This window comes from Lampris incognitus, chromosome 7 (genome assembly GCF_029633865.1).
Source record: "Lampris incognitus isolate fLamInc1 chromosome 7, fLamInc1.hap2, whole genome shotgun sequence".
Lineage (NCBI taxonomy): Eukaryota > Metazoa > Chordata > Actinopteri > Lampriformes > Lampridae > Lampris > Lampris incognitus.
Window position 1 is genome coordinate 2490162 of NC_079217.1, and position 26404 is coordinate 2516565.

At 45.0% G+C, this 26404-nt stretch overlaps 1 protein-coding gene across 1 annotated transcript in view; it reads right to left on the minus strand.

Moving 5' to 3' along the window:
* nectin1b (nectin cell adhesion molecule 1b) overlaps nucleotides 1-26404 on the minus strand; it is a 107401-nt gene that overhangs the window by 11817 nt on the left and 69180 nt on the right. The window contains exons 2-5 of the mRNA XM_056283228.1: nucleotides 23220-23591; nucleotides 18055-18354; nucleotides 16743-16860; nucleotides 10191-10342 (exon numbers count right to left, since the gene is read on the minus strand). Of these exons, the coding sequence (XP_056139203.1) occupies nucleotides 10191-10342; nucleotides 16743-16860; nucleotides 18055-18354; nucleotides 23220-23591 (942 nt within the window). The remainder of the gene's footprint in view (nucleotides 1-10190; nucleotides 10343-16742; nucleotides 16861-18054; nucleotides 18355-23219; nucleotides 23592-26404) is intronic.

Genomic DNA, 26404 nt, shown 5'->3' on the forward strand with positions numbered 1-26404 from the left:
AAAGACCTCAAAGCGCCTCAACAACAGCCCTGATACTGTTCCAGGCAACGAAAGGAAGTGTCTATTATAACAAGCCTCTGAAAATATGCAGATAGTAGAGTAAGCTTGAGTACCAACAGCAAAAAAAAAAAAATGCACTATTGAGATTAATAGGTGCCAAGATGCACTATGAAAGGGTATAATTCACTCCAGGGCCATAATAGATTTACAAAGGCAATGTACAAAATGAGATACTACAGCTACTTAAACACTGCAGCCATGACACCCTGCATTGCATTAATCTTTCCATTTGACCGTTTACGTCTGACTTGATCAAGCACATGATTTACAACTTCTGGAGTGTTGCACCGACAAAATCTGTTTCCCTCACATTTCATATACGCGCTCTCCAAGTGAAGCCGCTGATGTGAGTAGAAACTCTGCATATCATGTTTAACAAATGGTGAGAAATACGAGATAGATACTGAAAAAAACAAAATCACATCGTGGCTGAAATCTTTCATATTAATGATATGTCTCAGTCACACCAGATTTGTGGCTTTCAGAAACACCCGATACATTTAAAGCAGCGATGCTACAGTACATTACAACCACCGCGGCGGCTGCACGGCGCACAGTGAACCAGAGGGTTGTTGGATAATACTGTAGGGAAGGCAGCACGCTTCAGGTTGAAGCAGCTTGAAAGAAACGGTTTCGCAATTCAAACCTGAAGGGACTTCTTCTTCTGGGTGTGCTCGAGTCTTGTCTGCACATGCAGTAGAGAAACAGGAAGAAGCATTCCTGAGCAAGAACAGCACAATCGCTCAGACAAGATGTGGCGACAGAGACCGAATATGAGAGAGGAGGATCACAGAGGAGGGTACAGGGAGTGGTGCTCGGTACAACTAAACTAGGAGGAATGACTACCTAATATGATGCGATGAAAAAAATATAGAAATCGATGACTAATCTTTGGGAAGTTGAGAAGTGCCAGAACTAATATATACAGATGGTCAGGGCAAATCTGTGGCTCTTCTGTTTAGTATGCTTACCAGGAACTGTAAGCGAAGGCCTAACGCCAACATCATGACCCGTTCACGGCATTTATGAAACTTAATTCCACCTCTCTCTCTCTCGTTCTCTCTCTCTTGCTCCCCCCCCCCCCATCATTTGCTGTCGTATCTACCAAAGCAAAAACTGACAAAAACTAGTCTACGAAAACGAACCCAAAGATAAATAAACAAGAACGGGAAGCGGGATCCTCTTTGAGAGGCTGGCGAGAGAGCGGCCACGCCAAATGGAGAATGGCATGAGGAGCGAGGAGGGCTGGGGACAACGGCCCATTAATTCAGTGATTCGAAAGATCCTCATTACTCCCCTGTCTGAATTCGCCAGTGGTTGTGAAGTCATGGAAATGTAATGCTGCCACAAAGAATAAAAGCGCATCGCCGACATGAATTCAGTAGGCTGCCTGGGAGCCGACGCCAAGGCGAAGCCCTTTTCCCCCAACTTATCGCCCAGTTCCCCCTGCATATCTACCATTTCACTCTGTTTGTCGACATTTTTTTTTATTTCTGCTATTGCTGATTTAAGGGCAGTATTAGCTCCCCTCATAGGAAGGTAAATGTCACTCACGCCATTAAAACCTTTCAGAGTAAAAGAAAAATTCAATTCCCTGTAAAAGCCAAAGGATAAGAGGAAGAGGATGTTAGGGGGGAGATAATGGCGTGGAATATTACTGGCATCAAAACACAGCTGACATCATCGCTGGCATGTCATGAGCATGCAGGGACTTGCAGCGACTGTCCTGTTGCAGAGCAAACCCTATCACATGAGTGCCAGAGTTTTTATATTGCTCAAGACCCAATGTGTCATTACACTAGCATGCGACCTCAGCACTCAGATATACACGGAATACCAGCTGTTGGTCAACCATTTAAAACGTGAGACTGAGCAACGTCGCTCTCTTGGCGACAGAAGTGAAAAAACCCCTCTCTATTCCTACGCGGGTGTGCTTTGTGGGTATTGTGATCCAAGTCTGAGCATTGTAAGGACGAATTATTAGGTCAGACTAAGCAGTGCATGTCACACACACACCAACAAGCCCTCTTTATCTGCATGTCGGTGAGCAAGGTTGAGCCGGGAGAGGGCGGGGCACCAGTTGTTACCGCCAAACCATTCCTCCTTCCTTCCTCCACTCCAAACGTTCTCCTCCCATTTTTACCCCTTTTCCTGCTCCCGTCACGTTCTTTTTATATTTATTTACTTTTTTTCTTAGTATTATTACGGCGTGTGCAATGAGTGAATCACCGCAGCAGCAGCAGTTCCTGAGCCAGTGGTCAGACCCTGGGACAGTGCATGACCTACTTCATCAGCTTCTCAGGGAGGTGTGACAGCTCCAACACAGCGGGAGTGGACAGAGAGGAGAGAGCAGCGGGAGAGGGAGGAGGAGGAGGAAGGGACCGGCGGGGGCAGATGAGCTGATCTGGGTTGAAAATGGGCTTGGCCAATCCCCCTCACACACCAGCCCCATCTGTCTGCATCTCCAATGCCGTCCCTCTCTTTTGCATATCCTCCAGAGAGCAGAAACAGCAAGCTGTGCAAAAAACAAATGTTGCGATGAATCACTTAAGATCTCGGCCGCTCTGCTCTCATGTGCTATCCCCTGGTGACCATGAACATTTTCATTCCCCCAGCACAGGCTAGTCCGTCTAATATCTACATGTATATATGCATATAAATATACATACAGGCAATCTTATACTCTCACCAGCCCCCACTTCATTTAATGCAAACCTGGCTGAGGCCACAATATCTGTTTCCTCCCTCGGTACTTCTCCTGGTGCATCGCTGTAAAGATTTTCCAGCGAGCCCCCAGTAGGTGAGAGAGGGGGAGGTCATGCTAATGTCTCATTTGGATAATGAGGCGTGAGCTTGGCAGGATCTGAACAGCGAGCAGCCCCTCCTCTAGTCAGAATCTGGGGGCTAGAATGACACTCCATTAGCCTGTAGACCCTAAATCTGCCCAGGTTTATTGATACATGGTTGGGGAGTTCAAACGGATATAAGGGCCCTGCTTAGGGAGCAAGCGACAAGCCTTTCGCTCTTGTTGGCATAAACATGTGTGGCCTCTGGATCTATGAATAATGCAAGGGGCGGTGCGAGGGGAAGCGATGGCGCAATCTGCTATGGCGAACGGATTCAGACAGGCTCTGCCATGACAAGCGAAGACAAACAAATTTCACATTGCTGGGGGAGTCTTTACAGAGCTGACATAATGCCGCTTGTCTCTGGCAGAAAAAGAAAAAAAAAGAACTCGTCGCATGGATGGACTCTGCACATAAGTTAGCAAAAATGTTGCTTGATGCAAGGTTTATTCAAGAATGCTAATGTTCTACTGCACCGAGCCAACATGTCGATACTGTGTTGAGGTAAACTGAAGAAACCTGCAGTGCCACAGAGAGCAACATGGCTGCTTCTCTGGCTGATAAGAACGGATCGTGCTGCTTTCATTTCCCACTTGCTTTTCTGCTGCACATTTGTTTGGTAGATGTAGGAGCCTAGGATGACTTTTTTTTATGACAGTGGGAGGGGGGTCAAATCTTGGAACATAAATGTATATATGCGATGAATTAAGAATGTCATCCTTCTCAGCTTCTGTACAGCCCTCACTGTCTTTGCCCATCATTGTAAGTCCTAGACTTTACAGAATGTGACAGGAAGGGCGCACAAGAAGTTGACACAGCCCCGTTATATGAAATACATGTAGACGGCCTCCTGCCTTATCTCCACCTCTGCCTCTGTTGGTGGCTGTTTGCATGGTAGCCTGTTTCTGGCATCCATTTTCTCTTTTCGGCTCAAGTTGAAATATCACATTCATCGAAGCATAGTTCCACTGGGTTGCCTATGTTTTATTCATCTCATTTTCACCTCATGTTGGGATTTCTTTCCCCCTTTCTCAACCTCATTTTCTTGCATGGGAACTGGCTATTGCTTGTTCAGGCGGGCGTGAACAGACGCTGGCACCGGATGCCCGTGGTTACAAAAGGATCCATCCCAGCACCACCTGGCTAAACTGAAGAGAACACAGTCACTCCGTACAGTTGGTGAGCCATGTGTGGTGCAGTGGTTTTCAAACTACAGGTCTCAACCAACAAGTGGGTTGCAGCAGGGATCAGGTGGGTCACAGGGTATCCACAATAAACAACGTTTGATGTTGACATGCCTTGTCAGTTTCATGACATCATTAGTAGGCCACGAAAAGAAAAGGAGCATACTGCATTGATGGACAACACAGAGAGGACTGCTAATGAGCTACCTTTCTGACAAGTGATGAGGACTATTGATTATTTTACTGCACTAAATATCTGGTCAGTCCCAGGCCAAGAAATATCTCCACAGGTGGGTCAGAGCATGAAAAAGTTTAGGAACCCCTGCTGGAGATGGTCCGACTAGAACCCTGCTCGCCACAGACACCTTAGTCCTGAATAGATGAAGATGAACATTTCGTGCTCCTGGGCCTCCAAATGGCATCCATACCAGCCTCTAAGTAAGACCGTTACACCTGACCTCAGAGCTGCTCCTTTCAATGCCGGTCAACGTGTCTGGGAAGAGTCTAGAATGTCAGACAAATGGGAAACGCTCCGGTCATATAATCTGTGCCTCGCATGAAGAGACAAGAAGAACATCAGTGGAAAGAGAGTTTTTTATTTCAACAAATAACCAAAATAAAGACGTGAGTTGACTCATGTGCACATCGCCTAACTCTAAAACTAAATAAATAACATAAATGCAAAGTGAAGGAATGCTGCTTACAGCTTGCAGCTACTCCCATGTAAACGATGAGGAAAATTAGAGAATATTGATGAAGGCTGAACTGTTCTGCCATTTTTGGCCCACAGTTGTACTAGACTCTTGTGGGAATTAGTCTACAGCAGCTCGCATAGGCCACTCTGAATGCACGAGTGCCTGCATGATAGAACAAGAACTAAAATTCATTTACTTAATCACCCAATCTGCTGCAGGTCTACGTCTTTCTGTAGACCTGCTTTTTTTGATAGAACAGTCTATTGATTTTTTCTATTTTCATAAAACTGTCTCTTTGGGTGAAATTATTGCTGCTAGACACCAATGGCTGCAGATATTATTATTTGTCGGATATTGGGAGTTTTGACTGGTAAAAAAAAAAAAGGTAATTACCCGTTAATGGAGTCCCTGTTAATTTTTACGCCCCTCACATTTTTTGATCCTCTCTATTTGGTTGACGTTTTGCATCATCTTCGTCTCAGCACGGCTCCATTGGAGAAAGGTACGGCTTGTTGCATTCAGTGACAACAAGAAAATATCAACGTCTCATCATGCGGAAAACATTAGCGGGCAAAATACTGAAAGAGCATAACAAATTATGTATCAGCTGAAAGTCGAGTTGAAATGAAAGTCATTTCCTACCACAGCCATGTGGCTTCACTGTGTAAATTAAGGGACCTGTGAAGTAAAACCACACATCTCCTTTCTCAGGGGTGATAATTACATAATTGCAAGACCATCTTGACAAAAACCATAATTCATCTTGTCTGTCTCCGGGCTGGAAAGACGCTTCAGATGGCTGCAGCGTCTCGCTGTGAGCACAACAAAACAGCGACGGTGGAAAAGAAGACTTTCTTAATGAAAGACTGATTCTGCTCTTTTAAGTTGGGGATGACTCTTGAGGGTTAACCACATTATTCAAGCCTTTGCTGTGGCTTTCAGCTTTCTCACTGCAATAGCTTTTGTATGGGACAATATCTGACTGGCTACTTCACGGTTAAAAGCGTCGGAGAACAGATTGTCAAAAACAGCGCTCATCGCGAGCTGTTTAATTGCCTATTTCTTAAGATGACCGCCAATGCACCTCAGTAATTAGCTGATTAATCTGCTCTGACTTCTTGTCAACTTTCTCTCAGGACACCCCTGAGCTGCATGTGAATGAGAAGTAAAGGACTCGGGTAACAACAGGCCCATTAGATGAAACTCTTCTCTGGCGCACATCCTCTCCCCTCTCTTTTTCTCTCGCACTTCCTTCTTCCCGTTTTTCTGATGGGGAAGATTGATTAAAACAGCAGCGGTGTTCATTAGATTCTGACAAACGACACCATTTTTCTAGAATGCGTGTCCTCAGCCCACATGACTCACTGTGGTCAATGCCATCCGCACAACAAACAACTCCCTCCAACTAATTGAAACAAGGTACTACGTGGCCCTGCCTGCGGAGGTGACAGATATGCAGCTCCTACAAATCCATGTGCAAGCAAAATGAGCCACTCGATTAAAACGTAGCGTCCTTAAGTGCTCCGTAAGTGTTGGATCCCAGTACGAGAAAATAGCTTTTCTGTGATACAAACAAGACGTCAGGGACATTTAACTTTTTCCTGTGCTGAAAGCAGGGGCCTCTCTCTACCAGATTATATTTCCACGTCGAGCTAAAAAACAACAAAAAAAACCCCCATCAAAACTAAGAAGAAAAAAACCCCAAAAAACTGAAAATCACGCATAATGCAGCTAAAAGTGGTACATTTGGGTGAATGAAATTCCTGACTCTGATGGCAATGTGTACAATGAGTGTGTGAAGAGCTTAAACAGTTGGACTTTTATATTTGCCTTTATTCTCAAGCCATTTACCCAAGGAAACGTGAATACAAAAGAAGGTCACCTTTGTTGACTAACCATACAAAGACAAAATTATTCCATATTCAGTGCGGAGGCAGTAATTGCCAGTTCTAGTAGAGTGAACTACTGAATAAATGTGCTGCAGCCATATCAGTGTGGTCACCTTCCTCTTCTGCAGAGAACACCTCAGTAGCATTCCTGGGGACCCGGTGCTGCAGCCTTGAATGCGAGCCAGCAGCAGGCTCTCTTATCTACCACGCCTCAGCCAGCCCTGTCTAAGGCTGTTGGGAGGCACAAAGATGCCGTTTGAAGTAAATGAAGCATCAGCACACTGTTTTACCCCCACCGTTGGGTCATTATGCTGAGGGGGGAACAAAGCCACATGAAAAGAAATGAAGAAGAGTAGTAACCAACACCAAGTTCACCTCTGATGGACTCTTTCGGTCTGTCATCATTACAACTGAGGGGGTAAAAATTCAACAGAATACTATATTTCAGGATTTGGGAGATCTCATTGTTTTCAGATTGTTCCAAGCAGAAAATGCCTTGTTCACAAAGGTGTGCAGGACTACATGCTCTTCCACAGTGTTGAGAGAGATATGCTAACGCTGAGGCAGGGATGGCGTAGCATTTCATGGCATCAGCAGAAACAAGAGAGGAGGCTTAAGGTCAACTGAGTGTTTCAGCACGTAGGTGCAGGTATTTAATGATATTGCTGTAACACAACCATGTACATCTGTTTTTGCACCTATTCATATAAGGTGCAAGGGCAAGACAGACTATACACACAATGCTTGCCAAAAGACTGTTTTGCTATTCATTATTCTGACAGTTTACTATAGCACAAAGTTTTACCCAATTCCCCCTCAGGGATGAATAAAGTGTTCTGATTCTGATTAGGCGTCAACTGAAAGACAGACGTGCAGACATTTAGCACCAGTAGTTTGGCTGTGCACCTCCACGAACTGATCTGCTGTGTTAAGTCACTATACACAAAGTGGCACACAGGCGGTCCGTAGACGTACATTTCTTAATTCTATCCTTGAAGAGGCCAAAGCCTTTCTGTTTCTTGCTGCTGCGAATAAAGACGGAGTTCGGTGTGCTGAGTAATTTAAAATCTGTGTTCTTGGCACTAATATGGTAGAAATTACATCAAATGTGGATGACATTTTGACACTTAAATGAGTAAGTGTTGATGAAGTAGTGATACGATGAATTTGACACTATATGTATTTTTTTTTTAATTAAACAACAACCTAGATGACATTAGCGTACTTGCTGCAACGGTTTCCTGGAAAAAGGCCTGGAACCAGGAAACTGTGAGTACCCACATTGAAGGAGCACGGCTTGTTTAAGCTTAAAAAATGATTTAATGGGCGTCCGGGTGGCGTGGCGGTCTATTCCGTTGCCTTCCAATACAGTGATCGGTGGTTCGAATCCCCACGTTACCTCCGGCTTGGTCAGGCATCCCTACAGACACAATTGGCCGTGTCTGCGAGTCAGAAGCCAGATGTGGGTATGTGTCCTGGTCGCTGCACTAGCGCCTCCTCTGGTCGGTCGGGGCGCCTGTTCGGGGGGGAGGGGGAACTGGGGGGAATAGCGTGATCCTCCCACACGCTACATCCCCCTGGCGAAACTCCTCACTGTCAGGTGAAAAGAAGCGGCTGGTGACTCCACATGTATGGGAGGAGGCATGTGGTAGTCTGCAGCCCTCCCCGGATCAGCAGAGGGGGTGGAGCAGAGACCGGGACAGATCAGCAGAGGGGGTGGAGCAGAGACCGGGACGGCTCGGAAGAGTGGGGTAATTAGCAAGGTACAACTGGGGAGAAAAAGCGGAAGAATCCAAAAAAAAAAAAAACAGAAAAAAAGATGGAGTTTCCTGTACCCTGGCCGGCATCCAGGGGTTTGCAGAGCAGTGTGTGGTTGCATATGTTAAACAGCAAGACGCTAGATGAACGAACGCCTTGACAGTTTGTCTGCCTCCACAAGCTGAAGTTGTTCATTCTCAGATTGTGGACCCATATTTTTTTCTCTTCAAACAAACTCACACTCGAGGAAATTACACAGCGGAAACATGAAGATAAATGGAGCGGCTATCGGCACGATAGCAACGTGGTTCATTAATTCGAGCGATCAATGAGAAGAAGAAGTAAATATCAGCTCAGTGCCTTTCTAATTGAACGTCAGCGGTTCTGGTGCGGGCCGTAGCAGCCCTCGGTGAAACGACTGCTCAACACCAAATACTTGTACTGCGCACTTACTATTTCCTGACATCGCATTACTTAGTTGCCTGCTATGTAAGTACAGGCTATCGGCATTCCTTTGACATTTTTATTAACCATACTGATATCCTGGCTAGTTCAGACACGCAAGTTCTCCCAACGCACACGACAACTTCCCGTCGTCCTATGAAGCGACCTTTTCCTCGGCTCGTCTTTACCGACATGAATAACTCCACACACAGAGAGAAAGAGAGGAAAGAAAAACAATACCAAAAAAAAAAAAAACACACACACAAAGAAGACAATGTATGACGCCGGGAGGGCACACATCACATCACATCACACCAAGCAGAACGTTGCCAGACACACAACATGACCAACATGCAAAGCAATGCGAGTTAGAACCACCCCAAACCTCCGAGTAACCAAGCAGAGGAAAAAAGAGGAAGCCCTATCCGGTCCGACCAAAGCAGAACTGTGACAGTCTCCCAAATCTGCAGACAGCTGGTACCAATAGATGGGGATCTGCACGGTTGTGTATGGCAACGTGGGATCTGGGATATATTGCAGCAAAAGGCTTTGATTGCAAAATGCCTTCTCCCCATCTATAAGAACCAAGAAAAGCCACAGTGCGTGTGTGCCAACAATTATGTAGACGGCGAGGGAGCTGAATCAGTCTTGTTCTGCATTTTGTTTTGTTTTTCCCCCGGAAGACAGAAGGAGAGAAAAAATAAAAAGAACGAAGAGCAGTAGTCAACATCAAAAAGAGGCAGCAACTGCTCGGGGAAAAGCGAGTATGTTGTGAGCAAACTATGATCAATACAGCACCCTCACCTCCAACCCCACCCACCCCCAACCGTTTTCCTTCATGTTATTTTGGGTGCTGATAGCAGGAGTGTCTCTGATGGCTTCATAGCTACACATGTGCCTGGATGTGGCGGGGCTGCTGGGCTGCCTCCTCTGTATGTCACGGTGACGAGTGCTGTGAGAGACAAACGCCGAGCTTGTTTGTTCGAACCTGCTGCACACACACTGCGGCGGAGAGCTGCACAGCGGTGGCGGGGGGCGGGGGGGGTACAGCCAAAACACACAAGCAAAGTGCCACAATTACCTGGGGTACAAGTTTAGTTCTGCTTTGTATGTCCGTGTGGGTGTGGGTGTGTGTGTGTGTGTGTGTGTATATTTGTGTTTGGCCAAAAGGTGGCGAGCTGCTGGGAAGGCGAGCGATTGTCCCCGCCACCGTTTCAGAGGGTCTCCAGTTTTGACGCATGCAGTGCCAGAACTGATAAGAATGCATTCCATGAGCCCGGAACGGGGAGCAGCGGCGGCATTGCGGTGACCTACCTGTGATGTTGACGTCCACAACGCCAGTGCGAGTCCCGATGCCGTTGGTTGCGTCGCAGACGTATGAGCCAGCCAGGTCATAGGTCACGGGCCCCTTGAGGAACAGGGTGTTGTTCTTGATCTCCACATTGCTGGGCAGCGAGCCATTCAAACTGTAGGGGAAGAGGGGCAATTTTACAAGCACTGTAAAAGGATAGAATCACAACCGAGCCCCGAAAGGAAAAAGAAGAAAAACACCCCAACAAAAACTCCAAAGAGCACCAAAACAATTCTGGGACCACGGTGAAAACGGTGCCTCATACGCAAAACAAACCTGGATGTGTGCGGCAGTGACATGAATACCAAGCATACTTGATGGCGTGATATTCCATCCATCACTCATCCAACCCACACAAAGATATGGGTGTAGAAAACACCAGCAGGTCTTAACAGGTACGGCTCAGCTGACGCCCGAGGACACAGTCTTTTGGGGTTTGAGGAATATAAAGCAATGGGAGCGAGAAAGACAGAGCGAGAGAGAAAAAAAAACTTCCTCCTTCAACTACAGCACAGCGCACATGGCTGAACTCAAAACCCAGGCGAGCTGTCAAAAGAGGCAGCTGATCAAGCGATAAATGCATAAGCTACCAAATGCCGGGCTGTCGGTGAAAAAAGCGATATGGCGGCTTCTGCCTGAGGTGTTTGTGGGATTCTTTACGGTTCACCGTCCCTGCTGTGTCCAGACTTGCTTCGTCCTTTGATCAGGTCAATACACTTTAGAGGTCACGGATCGTGAACACACCACCACGTCCAGATGTAGCCTCCTATTCTTTAGCGGGGAACCCCTTCGCAGTACCTCTGAGGGGCGGAGGAGATATCCGCTCATCAAACTGCACTAAAACGAGCCGTTTCTCATCGACGTTTACCCCTGCTAGCGTCGCAGCCGATCGCCTCGCAGGAAGGGCTATGATGACACTGGTGGACTCTCTACTCAGTCTGACGGCAGGGAGCCTCTGAGTGGCCGGGGCACTTTGGCAGGTTTAAAAAGTTAAAGCCCCGTAATGATCCGCTAATCGTTTCTGTAAACAAAGAGGGCACTTGCCAGCCTTTCTCCCGTTAACTCCTTAGCTTGTTCTCCGTTGGAGAGACACTCTAAGATTCGCGTTGTCTGTGAAACAAATTAGAAATAATGTACTGGGGGCATCTGGGTGGCGTGGTGGTCTATTCTGTTGCCTACCAACACGGGGATCGCCGGTTCGAATCCCCGAGTTACTGCCGGCTTGGTCGGGCGTCTCTACAGACACAATTGGCCGTGTCTGTGGGTGGGAAGCCGGATGTGGGTATGTGTCCTGGTCACTGCACTAGCGCCTCCTCTGGTCAGTCGGGGCGCCTGTTTGGGGGGGAGGGGGAACTGGGGGGAATAGCGTGATCCTCCCACGTGCTACGTCCCCCTGGTGAAACTCCTCACTGTCAGGTGAAAAGAAGCGGCTGGTGACTCCACATGTATGGGAGGAGACATGTGGTAGTCTGCAGCCCTCCCGGATCAGCAGAGGGGGTGGAGCAGAGACCGGGACGGCTCAGAGAGTGGGGTAATTGGCCGGATATAATTGGGGAGAAAAAGGGAGAAAAATCCACAAAAAAAGAAAAGAAATAATGTACTGGTCAATTTGTTACAGCATGAGAGAAACAAAATGACATTATAGAGATGCAGCAAACACAAGGTCATACACTAACAACGGCCACACAACACGCACTCTCACAACTCTAAATAGATTTACAGCGCCGCTCCCTAAAAGATATCGGGAAAGACACTGTGGCACGTTATCTGTGAAATCAGCTGATCGTGAAAGGTCAATTACAAAACTCTTTGAAATACATGCTGTATTCACTGCGGTGCTCCTCACAGGGTTTATATGGATTTTACAGAGATCGGTTTCTATACAACTCCACCACATCCAGTACTTTATTAATGACTGCACCAGAAAGAAAAAAAAAGTTTAGGCAAAAGAAAAGAAAGTATTGCAAACCAATTTGGTCCGGTTGTTTTTCTTTTACTACCTTGTTGGCATATTCACAATAGAGCAGCAAAACAGCCCTCAATACTGTATGTCACAACTCAGTAATCAGTTACCTCTTGTGCTCATAGCGAATGCTGACTGCTGCACAGCCCAATTGATTTGCTGCAGATCTAAAATGCCAGCTAACGGAACTAGACAGGGATGCAGTTTCTTTGGAGGCCTGAGTTGTTGCTGCATCTGTATGCTGTCTGAGATATGTGTGTGTGCGCCTTTGTGTCTGTGCCTTTGTGTCAGTGTGGGGGTGGAGTTTCAGGCCTGGGGAGTTGGGGGGAAGTAACTAACAAACAGGGCTCGAGAAGGATGCAGATTCTTTGGCGGCTGGCTGTCGTTGAGCTTGGATGAATGTTTGAGATGTTTATGTAGAGATGTGTGTGCATGGAAGTGTTTGTCTTTCTAATGCACCAAAGGAGTTGGGGTTGGGAGACTCAGTGTGCTATTATATATATATACAAACACACACACACACACACACACACACACACACATATATATATATATATATATATATATATATATATATATATATATATATATATATATATATGTCTCAGAGCATCGTTGAATATAAATTAGATGGAGGTGGATATGGCTTTATAGACCTGAAGTACTTAATCAAAGTTCATATTGATTTAAGGACTTAAGAAGGCCAAGCCATGTTTAATAGCAAAGTGGGAATTGATCATGGGTAATTACATCAAAAGGCTAGACAACTGATTTAGGCACTTGCTATGTAATTGCCAGAGTTGATTAGTTTTATTAAATGACTAAATTAAGACTGCTGTGTGACTGCCATCAGTGTTATCCTTCGTGTAGAACAAAATCTTTCTAATGACATGTTGACGTGGTTGTTTGGCCTCAGAATAGACTAAGAACCGCATTAATCAGGGTGCCGTGGGTTCGTTGTCTTGTATTAGTCACAGAAAACTCTGGCAACACTTATTTACTGTTGAAGTCAAAATATTCGGTATTAGAACTAACTTCTTTATTTCGATATTAGCTCGTTATGACCCAGAAGTAGGGAATATGTGCTACCACTGTAATGTTTTTGAATAATACGGACCTATGCTGCGATTTTAACGGCGGTGCCAGTCGTCTTAGAAAGGAGAAGCATTCTATCTCACTTTTTTACGAGAGTATCTGCCTGCTTTTCTGCACAGTGCAGACAAGTCAGAAGAAACGAAGGAAGATTAAGGAAGAAGAAAGTATTTTGTATGGCTGTCACGTTGACTCAAATAAATGTCAGTCAAACATTTGTGAATAAATGGAATGAAATAAACCCTGTGCAAACTATAGCTCAATATTGTGAAGAACCAAAATCTCTGAAAATGTTTAACAGTTCATATGATGAATATTTGATTTGGTTATTATTCCCCTAGTGTGTGTGTGTGTGTGTGTGTGTGTGTGTGTGTGTAGTTGTGACACAGTCATTCCAGCCTGTTCTGGATTGTTCCGTCACAGCCTTGTGTTGACCTCTACAGTGGAGCCCAGGGGAACCTTCACAACAGATTTGGCATCTCGTTTCCAGTGCAGCCATGGCCGTCCCCTCCTATCTATCAGCACAGTGCCCTCGTCTTTCCAGATCACATCTCCTCATCCCTCATCCCTATACTCCTCGCTCCCTATCTTCGTAAATCTCCCCCCTTGCCTCTGATAAAACACCAACCAGGCCTATATCTTCTCTATCTTGTCTTCTCTCGCCCCATGAGTATCACCGTTTCTGCCCTGCAAGCAAAATCTATGCTAAAAAACAAAAAGGGAGAGAAAAGAAAATCCTTCGCGTGCCTCATTAAAATCCAGCAGTGGCCTGCAGAGTCGATACAGTACGGGCACAATGGTCCGTTAATCCACATCCACTCAACTACAGCGGCATACTTCTTAACCAGGCTTTCACTGAGCAATTACGGGACAAATTACTACATTTATTTCCCAGTTTTAATGTATAATACTGTCGTATAAAAATGTGATACTATAAGTGTATTTGAGCAGCCGTACTATTTTTAGCTGGACCGGCCAGCGGGGCCAGCCCTTAAAACCGCGGATGGCTGCGACCACGTTAGCGTGACTGAGAGAACAAGTTACACGGTTGGGCCGCTGGATCAGGTGACCGAGGCGTCACTGAAGTTACACGACTGGTCGGCCGACCGACGACGACGTCACTGGTAAACACGGGATCGGGAGTTTCCCTGTCGGCCGCTGCTTTGCTGCCTGTCCTACATTTATCGCACGCTGAAGAACAGAACATATTGCTGCTCGCGGATACGCCCATGTACTGCTACTGCGTGTCGTGAGGGCTCGACTTTCACATCACACGTGTGGCTACGCACTGCAACAGTCCGGCATCGAGCAGAGTAGGAGACAACAGCTCCCCGAGCACCGAGAGGCACGAGGCAGAGCGCAGCTAAAGCACCCCGAATAACAACCAGTGACAAAACACTTAACACAGAGCCAATCTTAGAAAATGACAGACATCGGCAGGTGGAAACAGATGAGGGGGGGGTGTTAACAGATCATTTCAATAGTTATAATTACAATTACATTAAGTTCTTTCAAATCAAACATCCCAACATCTGTCATCTGTCATATAAATGCAACCATGTTGTATATACTGTACTGTACATGTTGTATATACTGTACTGTACATGTTGTATATACTGTACTGTACATGTTGTATATACTGTACTGTACATGTTGTAGATACTGTACTGTACATGTTGTAGATACTGTACTGTACATGTTGTATATACTGTACTGTACATGTTGTAGATACTGTACTGTACATGTTGTATATACTGTACTGTACATGTTGTATATACTGTACTGTACATGTTGTAGATACTGTACTGTACATGTTGTATATACTGTACTGTACATGTTGTATATACTGTACTGTACATGTTGTAGATACTGTACTGTACATGTTGTAGATACTGTACTGTACATGTTGTATATACTGTACTGTACATGTTGTATATACTGTACTGTACATGGTACGTATACTGGTACACTCTGTCATGTCCATCTACCTCAGGCATGTATGTAAGTAACCTGCTAACATGTATTTCAGCATCTCTGATATATTCTCTGCACCACTGCACTTTATCACCTTTTATTTCACCTGTATACGTATAGTCAATGCTTATGCATCTATGTGAAGACTGTTGTGTCGTAGTGTTGTTATTCTATGTTAAGCACACTGAGAGAGCCACGCGACCGGAAACAAATGCCATGTATGTGCAGACCCACGTGGCCAATAAACATGATTCTGATTCTGGTACGAGTGGAAAGTATCGTTCTTGCAACTGCAATTATAACATTTTTTTAAAATGTGAACATAGCTTAACTACGTCATGTAATATGCTACTTCAGTATACTTCAACAACGAACATTACTTGGGCCAGTACAGAAAATTGCAGATGAACATTTAATATCCAGGAATTCACATTACAGACACTACCACTGACTACCCCTGCAACAAACTGGCCCCAACTTCAAACATTGTCCATAAACAGCCCTGCCATATACGAGGTTTTGACCAAGTCTTGTTCTTTTTGCATCTGGCACAGCAATACAAAAATAGATAAATAAATAAAAGGTTGTAAAGAGCATACATTAAAGCAAACAGTCCGGCATTATAATTGCATTTCATAATGTCACAGTCCTTAATGGTGGAAAAGCATCCGTTCTGCATGACCAACTTTCCTTGCCATTAGTCAAAGTAGATCAAACCAGAGGGGGACAAGGGAGGAAATGGTGTGTGTGTGTGTGTGTGTGAGTTATTCCATGATTCTCCAGGGCCTTAAAAACACGCTTACGTCTCTTTCCCCTCATGTACTGCCTTGTATTTTCAGTGATCACTTGTGAGGCAAAGCCCTGATGTCTGCTCTCCGGAATGCACTCCTAATCCATGGCTCCTACTTCGACTCAACTCCATTCCTCTCCCCTGTGCCTAAGACAAAACCCAGATTCTCTGCAACCCCCCCCACCACCACCACCACCACCACCTCCTCACAAGACATCACACAGCAGTAATAATGACTCTTTCCTCACCTGCTGAGACTTCAAAAAGGAACACAAAAGCAAAGCAAACTATGTTCTGTTTGCATTAGTCTCCTGGTATCTGTGACCATCAGACAGATAGGGGGGCGGGGGGCGGGTTGTTGTTGCCTTAATAGGTCTATTGTACTCTGCCTCAGGTCTACATCTTATCTTCATTAAACATTTCACAAACAAACAAATAAATAGATAAGCAATTCTCAGGAGAATGAAGTAAGCTGGTTGGTTTTTATCTTTGAAGATTACAATTCTTATGTCGGCCATAAAACAAACGTTTGAGGGGAGCTGAATCCATTCCGCTGGGCTGTTCATACAAAATTGTTAAGCTGTTACTTCCTTTATTTCCTACCCAGCAGTCATTTTTTCCCCAACAACCATTAAGGTAGTCCCATTGCCTTAGTGAACTTTGGAGGTTTTTGGAGGGCTCATTGGTGAGACTCACAGTTTCCACTGGTAGATGGTGACGGGGGGATTAGCATCGGCCCTGCAGGTCAGCTTCACATCCTGGCGGTTCAGGTACCAGTTTCCATCGAAGCCCTCTATCTTTACCTCAGGTTCATCTGAAAGGAACAACAACATCATTTCCTCCCTTTGAAACATAGATGTCCACAAAAATATATTTGCTGTTCACTGATGCATCAACACACATTCGCTGAGCTATGCCAAAAGTGTACTAGTTGTAAAAATAAATTCAAAATGTTTTTATAATATAATATGGTACCACTTTACAATAAGGCATACTTTATCAAGGGTTTATAAGTGGCTACCTATCCCATTATTGTTAATAACTCATCTATTAATTGTGATAAATGTGTAATAAGATATTATAAACATTAATAAAAATACTTTCTGGCTGCCAGGGAGGGACTGCACATTTTGTCATTACGAGTCTCCATAACATTCTCGCAGGAACCACATAACCAACAAGGGCTGCTGATTCAGATTCTTAGTGAGCGTTATACAAATAACACAACTTGAAAATATCACGCAACACATACGCAAAGTCAATTTTCATACTGTAGCGATGGCAGCTACAGTTGTTTAGCGTTTAGGCTAGGTAGCAGTCAGTAGGGTGACAGATACAACAGTTGGGCGATCTGTCAAATCACATGGGTTCTGACAGAATGTCTATGGAGACTCCAGAGAGTTGCACCAGTTCATCTGGACACAACGTTTAGTGGGAGCATCGTTTCGTCACTCAGCCATGTGACTTCAGCCAGTCTCAACGGACTGCAGGTATCCCCCAACTTTATCAACAGCACAGTGGCATAACGAGCGACACCAACTATCGGTTTCATATGCAAATCGCTCTGACCTTTAAGTAGAGGTACAATGGCCATGTGTACTATTCACATGAGTCAGTAGTCTTTTCCATATCTCCGTCTATGCAGACACTCTCCATGTGGGCTCCTAACCTGGCTGCCCAAGATGTATTTTAAATAATGCATTATAACAGCTTATTACTTATTTATAACACATTCATGAATGAGTTAATAATCATTAATACAGTAATTAGTAACTACTTGTAAACATGTCTGTGAATGTTCTCATTCATCCAGGTCATGCTTATCCAAAGGAGCTGAATCAAGTGTATACACCAAGTCCAGTTGCACTTGATTCAACTCCTTTGGATACTTGTAAACACTTTATAAAGTGAAGTGCTACCTACATTATAAAAGTCATCTGAGGCCATTTGGTTTTACTACAGGATTTCCTAACCTGACGCCTTTGTAGGGCTTATATTTGAGACTTACACTGCACATTGAGCACCACGCTGTCGGTGAACCTTTCGTTACGGTAGCTGACGATGCAGGTGAGCTTCTGTTTGTGGGTTTCGCGGCTCGGGATCACTATGTAGTTGCTGCGTACTGTGACGGTGCCATTTGCGTTCCGGGTTTCCTGGAAAGTGGCCTCCCCCTTCAACCTAGTGTCCCATTTGATCACACTCGGGGGTTTCCCATTGGCTGACACACAAGTGGCCACGGTCATCTTCCGTTTCTGAGCCCTGGCCACAATGGTCGGCGTCGTCAAGGTCATGCGCGTCATAGGTCGAGCTGTAGTGAAGGAGAGAGCAAACGGACCACGGTGATGCAAAATCAATTAAGAGCAATTAAAACACACGAAAGCACGGACGAAGCAGGTGAAGAAAGTGGTTCATGTTTTAATCCCTCATATGCTTAAATCTGGTGGCCTACCGTTAGGAGGAGTGTCATTTGAGTTTTGGATGGCGTTTGTCTCCCAGTTTAACTCCTTTTAGCTTATAATGATCTCTACGTCGCCAACCGCCATGCTTGGATTTGGTGATAACAGTCATTTGAAGTAAACTAGAAGAAGGTTTGGGTTGGAAACACTTGTGTGACGACTCAAATCAAAGGAGGTTTGCTCCTTCCCTCCTCAAAGCCAAAACAGTTGTCACAATTTACACAGATGTGGAACCCACTTGCTCTGCCGCATGCATTCATCAAATTTAAATCCTTTGTGAGCTGCCAATTAGCAGTCTACTCATAGCACATCAAAAGGCTGAGTGGAGCCGGAGCAAATGAGCGAGTGAAGGCAAAGGGCGCTGTCGGAGCGCCGTCGCTTGGTTATCTGCACGCAGGTTCACCGGCGTGCACAGAGCTGCAGAAGCCGGCGAGAACCGGAGAGACTCCGTGACAGGAAACGAGGACTCGGTGTTGACGAGAATGCCTGGCAAGGGGGACTTCTTATGCCAAGTGATCTTCCTTTGTCAGGACTTAATGGGAAACACACCAACACTCCAACTCTAATTAGATCTCTCATCTGCGTCACTGAACAAAGCTTTCTCGGAGCCGCTCTCAGTAAAGCAAACTGCACTCTGGCATTTCCTCTCCCACAATTCAGTGTTTCTCAACCGGGGGTCCGCGGACCCCTACTGGTCCGTGGTGTAATTGCAAGGGGTCCGTGAAAATAAAATAGCTTTAAAAAAAAGATCCTATGACATTTATAGAAATAGGATTATTTTACTCAAATGTGACTGAGACCTTTATCTACCTAAACTATAAAGGGTAATAGGACTTTTTTCTCTAATTACATCTGTTTCACAAGTGTCATTTATTGTATTTTAATAAGAGATCTCGCTCCCGTTTGCATTGTTAAAAGTTACTGCATAAGAATTCTGTTGTTACATATATCTGAAAGTTACTGAATACATATTCTGTTTTGTTACATATATCTGAAAGTTACTGAATACATATTCTCTTTTGTTACATATATCTGAAAGTTACTGAATACTGTTTTGTTACATATATCTGAAAGTTACTGAATACATACTCTGTTTTGTTACATATATCTGAAAGTTACTGAATACATATTCTGTTTTGTTACATATATCTGAAAGTTACTGAATACATATTCTGTGTTGTTACATATATCTGAAAGTTACTGCATAAGAATTCTGTTTTGTTACATATATCTGAAAGTTACTGAATACATATTCTGTTTTGTTACATATATCTGAAAGTTACTGAATACATATTCTGTTTTGTTACATATATCTGAAAGTTACTGAATACTGTTTTGTTACATATATCTGAAAGTTACTGAATACATATTCTGTTTTGTTACATATATCTGAAAGTTACTGAATACATATTCTGTTTTGTTACATATATCTGAAAGTTACTGAATACATATTCTGTCTTGTTACATATATCTGAAAGTTACTGCATAAGAATTCTGTTTTGTTACATATATCTGAAAGTTACTGAATACATATTCTGTTTTGTTACATATATCTGAAAGTTACTGCATACATATTCTGTTTTGTTACATATATCTGAAAGTTACTGAATACATATTCTGTTTTGTTACATATATCTGAAAGTTACTGAATACATATTCTGTTTTGTTACATATATCTGAAAGTTACTGAATACATATTCTGTTTTGTTACATATATCTGAAAGTTACTGAATACATATTGTGTTTTGTTACATATATCTGAAAGTTACTGAATACATATTCTGTTTTGTTACATATATCTGAAAGTTACTGAATACATATTCTGTTTTGTTACATATATCTGAAAGTTACTGAATACATATTCTGTTTTGTTACATATATCTGAAAGTTACTGAATACATATTCTGTTTTGTTACATATATCTGAAAGTTACTGAATACATATTCTGTTTTGTTACATATATCTGAAAGTTACTGAATACATATTGTGTTTTGTTACATATATCTGAAAGTTACTGAATACATATTCTGTGTTGTTACATATATCTGAAAGTTACTGAATACATATTCTGTTTTGTTACATATATCTGAAAGTTACTGAATACATATTCTGTTTTGTTACATATATCTGAAAGTTACTGAATACATATTCTGTTTTGTTACATATATCTGAAAGTTACTGCATAAGAATTCTGTTTTGTTACATATATCTGAAAGTTACTGCATAAGAATTCTGTTTTGTTAACTATATCTAAGTTACAACTGAAAGCTCTTATTTTTGCCCCAAAGAGTGAATAAATGCTATAATGCAATTTAAAATGCAGTTTCTACTGTTTCTATCAAATTGCAACCCCCCTCCCCCAAGATCAGGTGGAGGGGTCCTCAGGGTAGATCAGAAATACGCAGGGGGTCCAGGACCCCAAAAAGGTTGAGAACCACTCTCCCGCATAACGAGACTACCTGCTAAAGCAAACGTCCCAAACACTGACGCGGGTTTATCGATGGCCGCCTTACCCTAACCCTCTCTTGGTTACAGTACGTACAGCGCAGCACCACTTCTCCAACGCCCCTTTTCCACTACACGGTACCGGCTCAGCTCGACTCGACCTTTTCTCCTTTTCCATGACTGGGAAGTACCGGCATTTTGGTAACGGTTACCACTTCTCTGGTACTGCCTTCGTCCGTCGAGGTTCCAAAAAACAAAAGACACCCTGGAGCGGGAACCAAAATCAACGCAGACCTCTGATTGGTCAGAGAAACGCGTCACCGCGCCATCAGTGCGCCCATGGGATATCACCCGGCAGTGTCCGGGTAGCTTAGCAGGTCTATTCCGTTGCCCACCAACAAAGGGATCGTCGGTTCGAATCCCCGTGTTACCTCCGGCTTGGTCGGGTGTCCCTACAGACACAACCGGCCGTGTCTGCGGGTGGGAAGCCGGATGTGGGCATTTGTCCCGGTCACTGCACTAGCGCCTCCTCTGGTCGGTCGGGGATCGGCAGAGGGGGTGGAGCAGCGACTGGGACGGCTCAAAAAGAGCGGGGTAATTGGCCGGATACAATTGGGGAGAAAAAGGGGGAAAATTTAAAAAAATTTTTTTAAAAACAAACAACAAAAATGAATTAACGTTACACCGGAGGCTTTGCTTTGGGGGTGGAGCGAAGCTTGTGTGTGTGTGTGTGTGTGTGTGTGTGTGTGTGTGTAGGTGCTAAGCCCCGCCCTTGTTGAAACAGAAAGCAGAGGAGAGGAGAGAAACCAGCGTGACCATAAATGACAGTAACGAGTAGCCCACCGGTACGTGAGTTTTTGTTAGGTGAGAGCCAATCAGAGGCAGAGCAGGGCGGGTCTTGTTAGGGTGAGAGCCAATCAGAGGCAGAGCAGGGCGGGTCTTCAAAACGAACGTTTAGATCAGTGTCTCCGGCTGGCAATCACACGTTTTGTGCCGAGGGTTCAAGCAACTGATTGCGGGCAAATAATTCCCTTCCTCCCACCTGGCTGGGATGTATTTTCACCGTCTTGACTGGCTTGAACATGAATGTATGCTGCTTAGGAATTTATGCGAGTTGACTCAGTGTTATTTTGCTACCGCCAATCGGTGCGGACCCCTGGCCTTGAATGAAAATCAGATGCGGCTCTTTGAGTAATAAGTTGGAGAAGCCCGGGTCTACAGTATAAACATCGTACGGACTGCTGTCAATAAAAAGCAAAGTTCACAGCAAAAAGAAACGTGATTATGCTAAGTTATATGGGAGGTAGAGAAAAGACGGGTTTGACGTTTTCCGAAGCGATTAAATTGACAGTACAATTAAACCTGCAGCGGATAAAGGTCAGAGTAGTATTTCTTTTTGCACATTAAAGAGGAAAGTGCCTTCACCTGTAACCGACCTTTCAAATGATCCTGCATATCTTTCTTGCCAGGCAGGGGAATTCCATTATGGCCAAACATTACGGCCCCTTACCGTTCTGAAACGGACTCTGCTAAACCTCCATCTTAATACGACGGTTCTTATTTTTGCATTTCTTCTTGTACATAGAGACCTTTTTTTGTGTGGAATTTCTCCCTTTTTCTTCCCAATTGTATCCAGCCAATTACCCCACTCTTCCAAGCTGTCCGGGTCTCTGCTCCACCCCCCCTCTGCCAATCTGGGGAGGGCTGCAGACTACCACATGCCTCCTCCCATCCATGTGGAGTCACCCACCAGCCGCTTCTTTTCTCCTGACAGTGAGGAGTTTCACCAGGGGGACGTAGCGCGTGGGAGGATCACGCTGATCCCCCCAGTTCCCCCTTCCCCCGAAACAGGCACCCCGACTGACCAGAGGAGGCGCTAGTGCAGCGACCAGGACACATACCCACATCCGGCTTCCCACTCGCAGACACAGCCAATTGTCTGAACCGGTGATCCCCATATTGGTAGGCAACGGAATAGACCGCCACGCTACCTGGACGCCCTGACCCTTGGTATGTTTTTGCAAGGCAGGGAAATTCCATTATGGCCAAACATTATGGCCCCTTACCATTCTGAAACTCTGATCATTTCATTTTAATACCATGGATCTTATTTTTGCATTTCTTCTTGTACATAGAGACATAGTATATTTTTAAGCAATGATGTGACATATTCCCTCATGCAATATGGTATTAACGTCATCAATCACAAGTCAGCAGCAAACAAACAGCCCTTTATTTTCCCCATCTTAACACTGAGGGTTGCAGCTCTTACCAAACACGGTGAGGTTGACCATGTTCTCACGGTTGCCAGCCGGGAAAGTGGTATATTCACAAATGTAGGCCGCCTCATCAGACAGCCGCAAGTTGGAGAACACGATGGTGGTGTCCTCTAGAGAGGGTGTGCGGTGGCGGACCGCCGCCTGCTTAAAGCTGACTCGCTCCTTGAAGGGCGCCAGAACGGATACGCCGAGGGCCGGGTTGGCGATGGCCACGTTTTGCTTGGTGCCGTTGAGAAACTTCTGCCAGGTGACTTGAGATATCTTGACTGGTGGGTTGCTGTTGATGAAGATGCAGCGCAACTCCACTTGTGAGCCCACAAAGCCAGACTTAGTGGAGTCCATCTGTACCATTTGTCCATTACCAGCTGAAAGAAGAAGAAGAAGAAATTTTTTTCTTAATTACAACTAACAAGCATCCAAGGCCAAGCACAGCATTCCAGTCAATAGCAAGTGCATGCATTGAAAGTCAACAAGTCAATTCAGCTTGTCGGTAGTGCACGCACGCACAGACACACATCAGACCTCGCACACCCCAGCTCCCACTTAATCACACGGATACACCCACGCACTCACCCCACTCCACATAGGCAATCACTACCGCCAGCACTTCTACGTTTAAAGTCAGTACATTATGGTACCTGTGTGTGTGTGTGTGTGTGTGTGTGAGTGTGTGTGTGTGTGTGAGAGAGAGAGAGAGAGAGAGAGAGAGAGAGAGAGAGAGAGAGAGAGAGAGAGAGAGAGAGAGAGAGAGCTGGGGGAGTTGTTATTATTAACATAATGAGCACATCTATACAGCCCCCTTCCTCTGTCCACCAGGGTACTGCTTCCGATGAAATGGGAGGGGAACGTAAAAACCAATGCATCATTAATGAAGGAGTACAAGGGCAGTGAGCTGGAGCCAAGTCAACCTCTCCTGCTTCCCCTCCACCTAGTATATCCACTGCCAACCTGGCCAGCCCATTTTAACTTTAATTACTTTTTAGCTGCAAAAACTTCAATGACTGCCTGGAGCAGCTATTAAAAGAAACAATGTGGACTCCTGTGCACTAAATGAGAACACACACGTTAGTTCTATAAAAATCCAGTAATTAGCAAATGGCGGGGGCCTCTTCCTTTCTTTCTCGCTTTGCCTGTGAGGGCTCTGGTTAGCAAAAAAAAAGGTCGGTCACAAAACAAGGGCCCTCTGCGAGCTCTTGCCCATGGTTCGGTCCTTTATGTGGAGTTCTTGTTAAACTTAAGCCCCGACTTCCTCTCTTCCATTCTGCCCACCGGCTTTTCACCTGATGAGCAGCCTATCCACTCACTATCTGCAGATAACATCCTGGCATCAGCCGTACTTTACCGACTGCCTGCCCTAAAGGAAAGAGAAGAAGAAAGACCCTTCCTCCTCTTGCCAACTCCTCTGTTCACTGGGAATCTGGTAGTCCGAGGAGTCATAAAGACGAGCAAAAACGATCATTAACACTCACACGAGCCAGTCTCAGCGAGGCAGGCGAAACGCCGCTAACAGCTGCCACCGCGACCGACTCCAGCACTGTCGCATCCTGTTGTCTCTTCCACATCTTTGTTATCTCAGTCGTCACGTATCTGATTTATACCCAACCCCCCTATCAAGCATGTCTCACGTCCCAGGCAGACACCCCCTCGCCAGGCGCATGTTTACAACCAGTAACAGCTGTAATTAACTGCCAGGGGTAGGACTGGACCCATAGGAGGAAGGACTGAAATTCCCCCAGTTAATCAGCCCAGACTCATAAAAGCAGCAAGTGAATCAAGTCATAAACAGGGAGGAAATATACAGTAAACTTGGAGTGGGGGGACGGGGGTCTAAACACATACATCACACACACGCACGCCACGTCCAGAACAGCGAGTAACTACATCGCTGTGACGGATAACCGACACGCGGGGAGATACAACTTTCATACGGGTTCCTTAAAATGTCTGAGTTGTGTATGCGAGCGGGTTCCGTCTGTGCGGACTCGTTAAATCTGATGCGATCCCGCTCCGTCTTCCACGGTTCCGGAGACCTTTAGCGATGAGGTTTTTATTTATTTATTTATGGGGGGGGGGGGTGTGTGTATGTACTTTCTGAGTAGTGACGGTGGTTATAGTGAAAATCGAATAGACGTAGAAGTGAATGTCGTGAGCAAGAGATCAGCGAGGCTCAATGTAAATGTACACAGGAGCAGAAGCTGCTGCAGACCTTCGCTGCAGTGAGAGCATAAACATCATTTCTTCTTTTTGTCTTTCGTAGCTGTCACACCATTTTTGGGCTGAATGACTTGTGCTCGAGCGCAGTGTATTAGCAGAGCGAGGCAATTTCCAGGCATTGTTATGTGTCTTCAAGTGCAGTCCTTCGCTGCCAACAGGAAATCAGATAAAAACAAAGTGACAACCTTTTCAAGGCACTGAGTGCATCGTCTTCCATTTCCTCCTGACCACGTCGACAAGACCCTCGCTGTGCAGATTTAAACTTCAGGGATTTGGAAGATGACAGATTGATTTACTAATACCGTTTGACAGGGGGGACCGGCAGTTCTGCCGTCTGCACCTTGAGAAACACCTGTGTCCTTGTGCACCTCGGGGGCAGTGCTTTACTCCATTTTATTACAGCTGAGATTATCCGAGGTGGCAGCTATCGTATGATATTTTTTGAAATAGCGTACACAATTGGGTGTCTGACAACAATGGTTAAAGTTTAATCTTAAATTGAAGTGAAGAGAGGGTTTTGTGTGCACAGCAGGGACATAAAAACTCATAAATATGTACCTAGCTAGCACTTCCCCATTCAGACACTCTGACAGGGGCTACGTCTGAGTGCTTTCTCCTCCCGCTCCTCCTCCTTTGAGCCCGGCGCTCTGTTCTCAGATTCAACCAAATAAACAGCAGCCAACGCAAATGAAACCCATAGGGATTGGTGTAATTACACAGCCAAGAGTGCCCAAATCCCCCTCGTGAAGGACTAGGGGCCCCCACGAGGAACCCCTTCTACACAAGGGTTGGAGAAAGTCCTTTGCAGAGCACACAGCCGAGCTCTAATTACAGACTACGCCACGGAGAAGCGACGCTGTGAGAGAGCAGACTCACCGACACACAGCAGCAGAGGCTATAGGTGGCTGCCTTTGGGAAGCAGTGCAGCGGGAGGAGGAGGGCTTTGGAAAACGGAGAGCCCGAA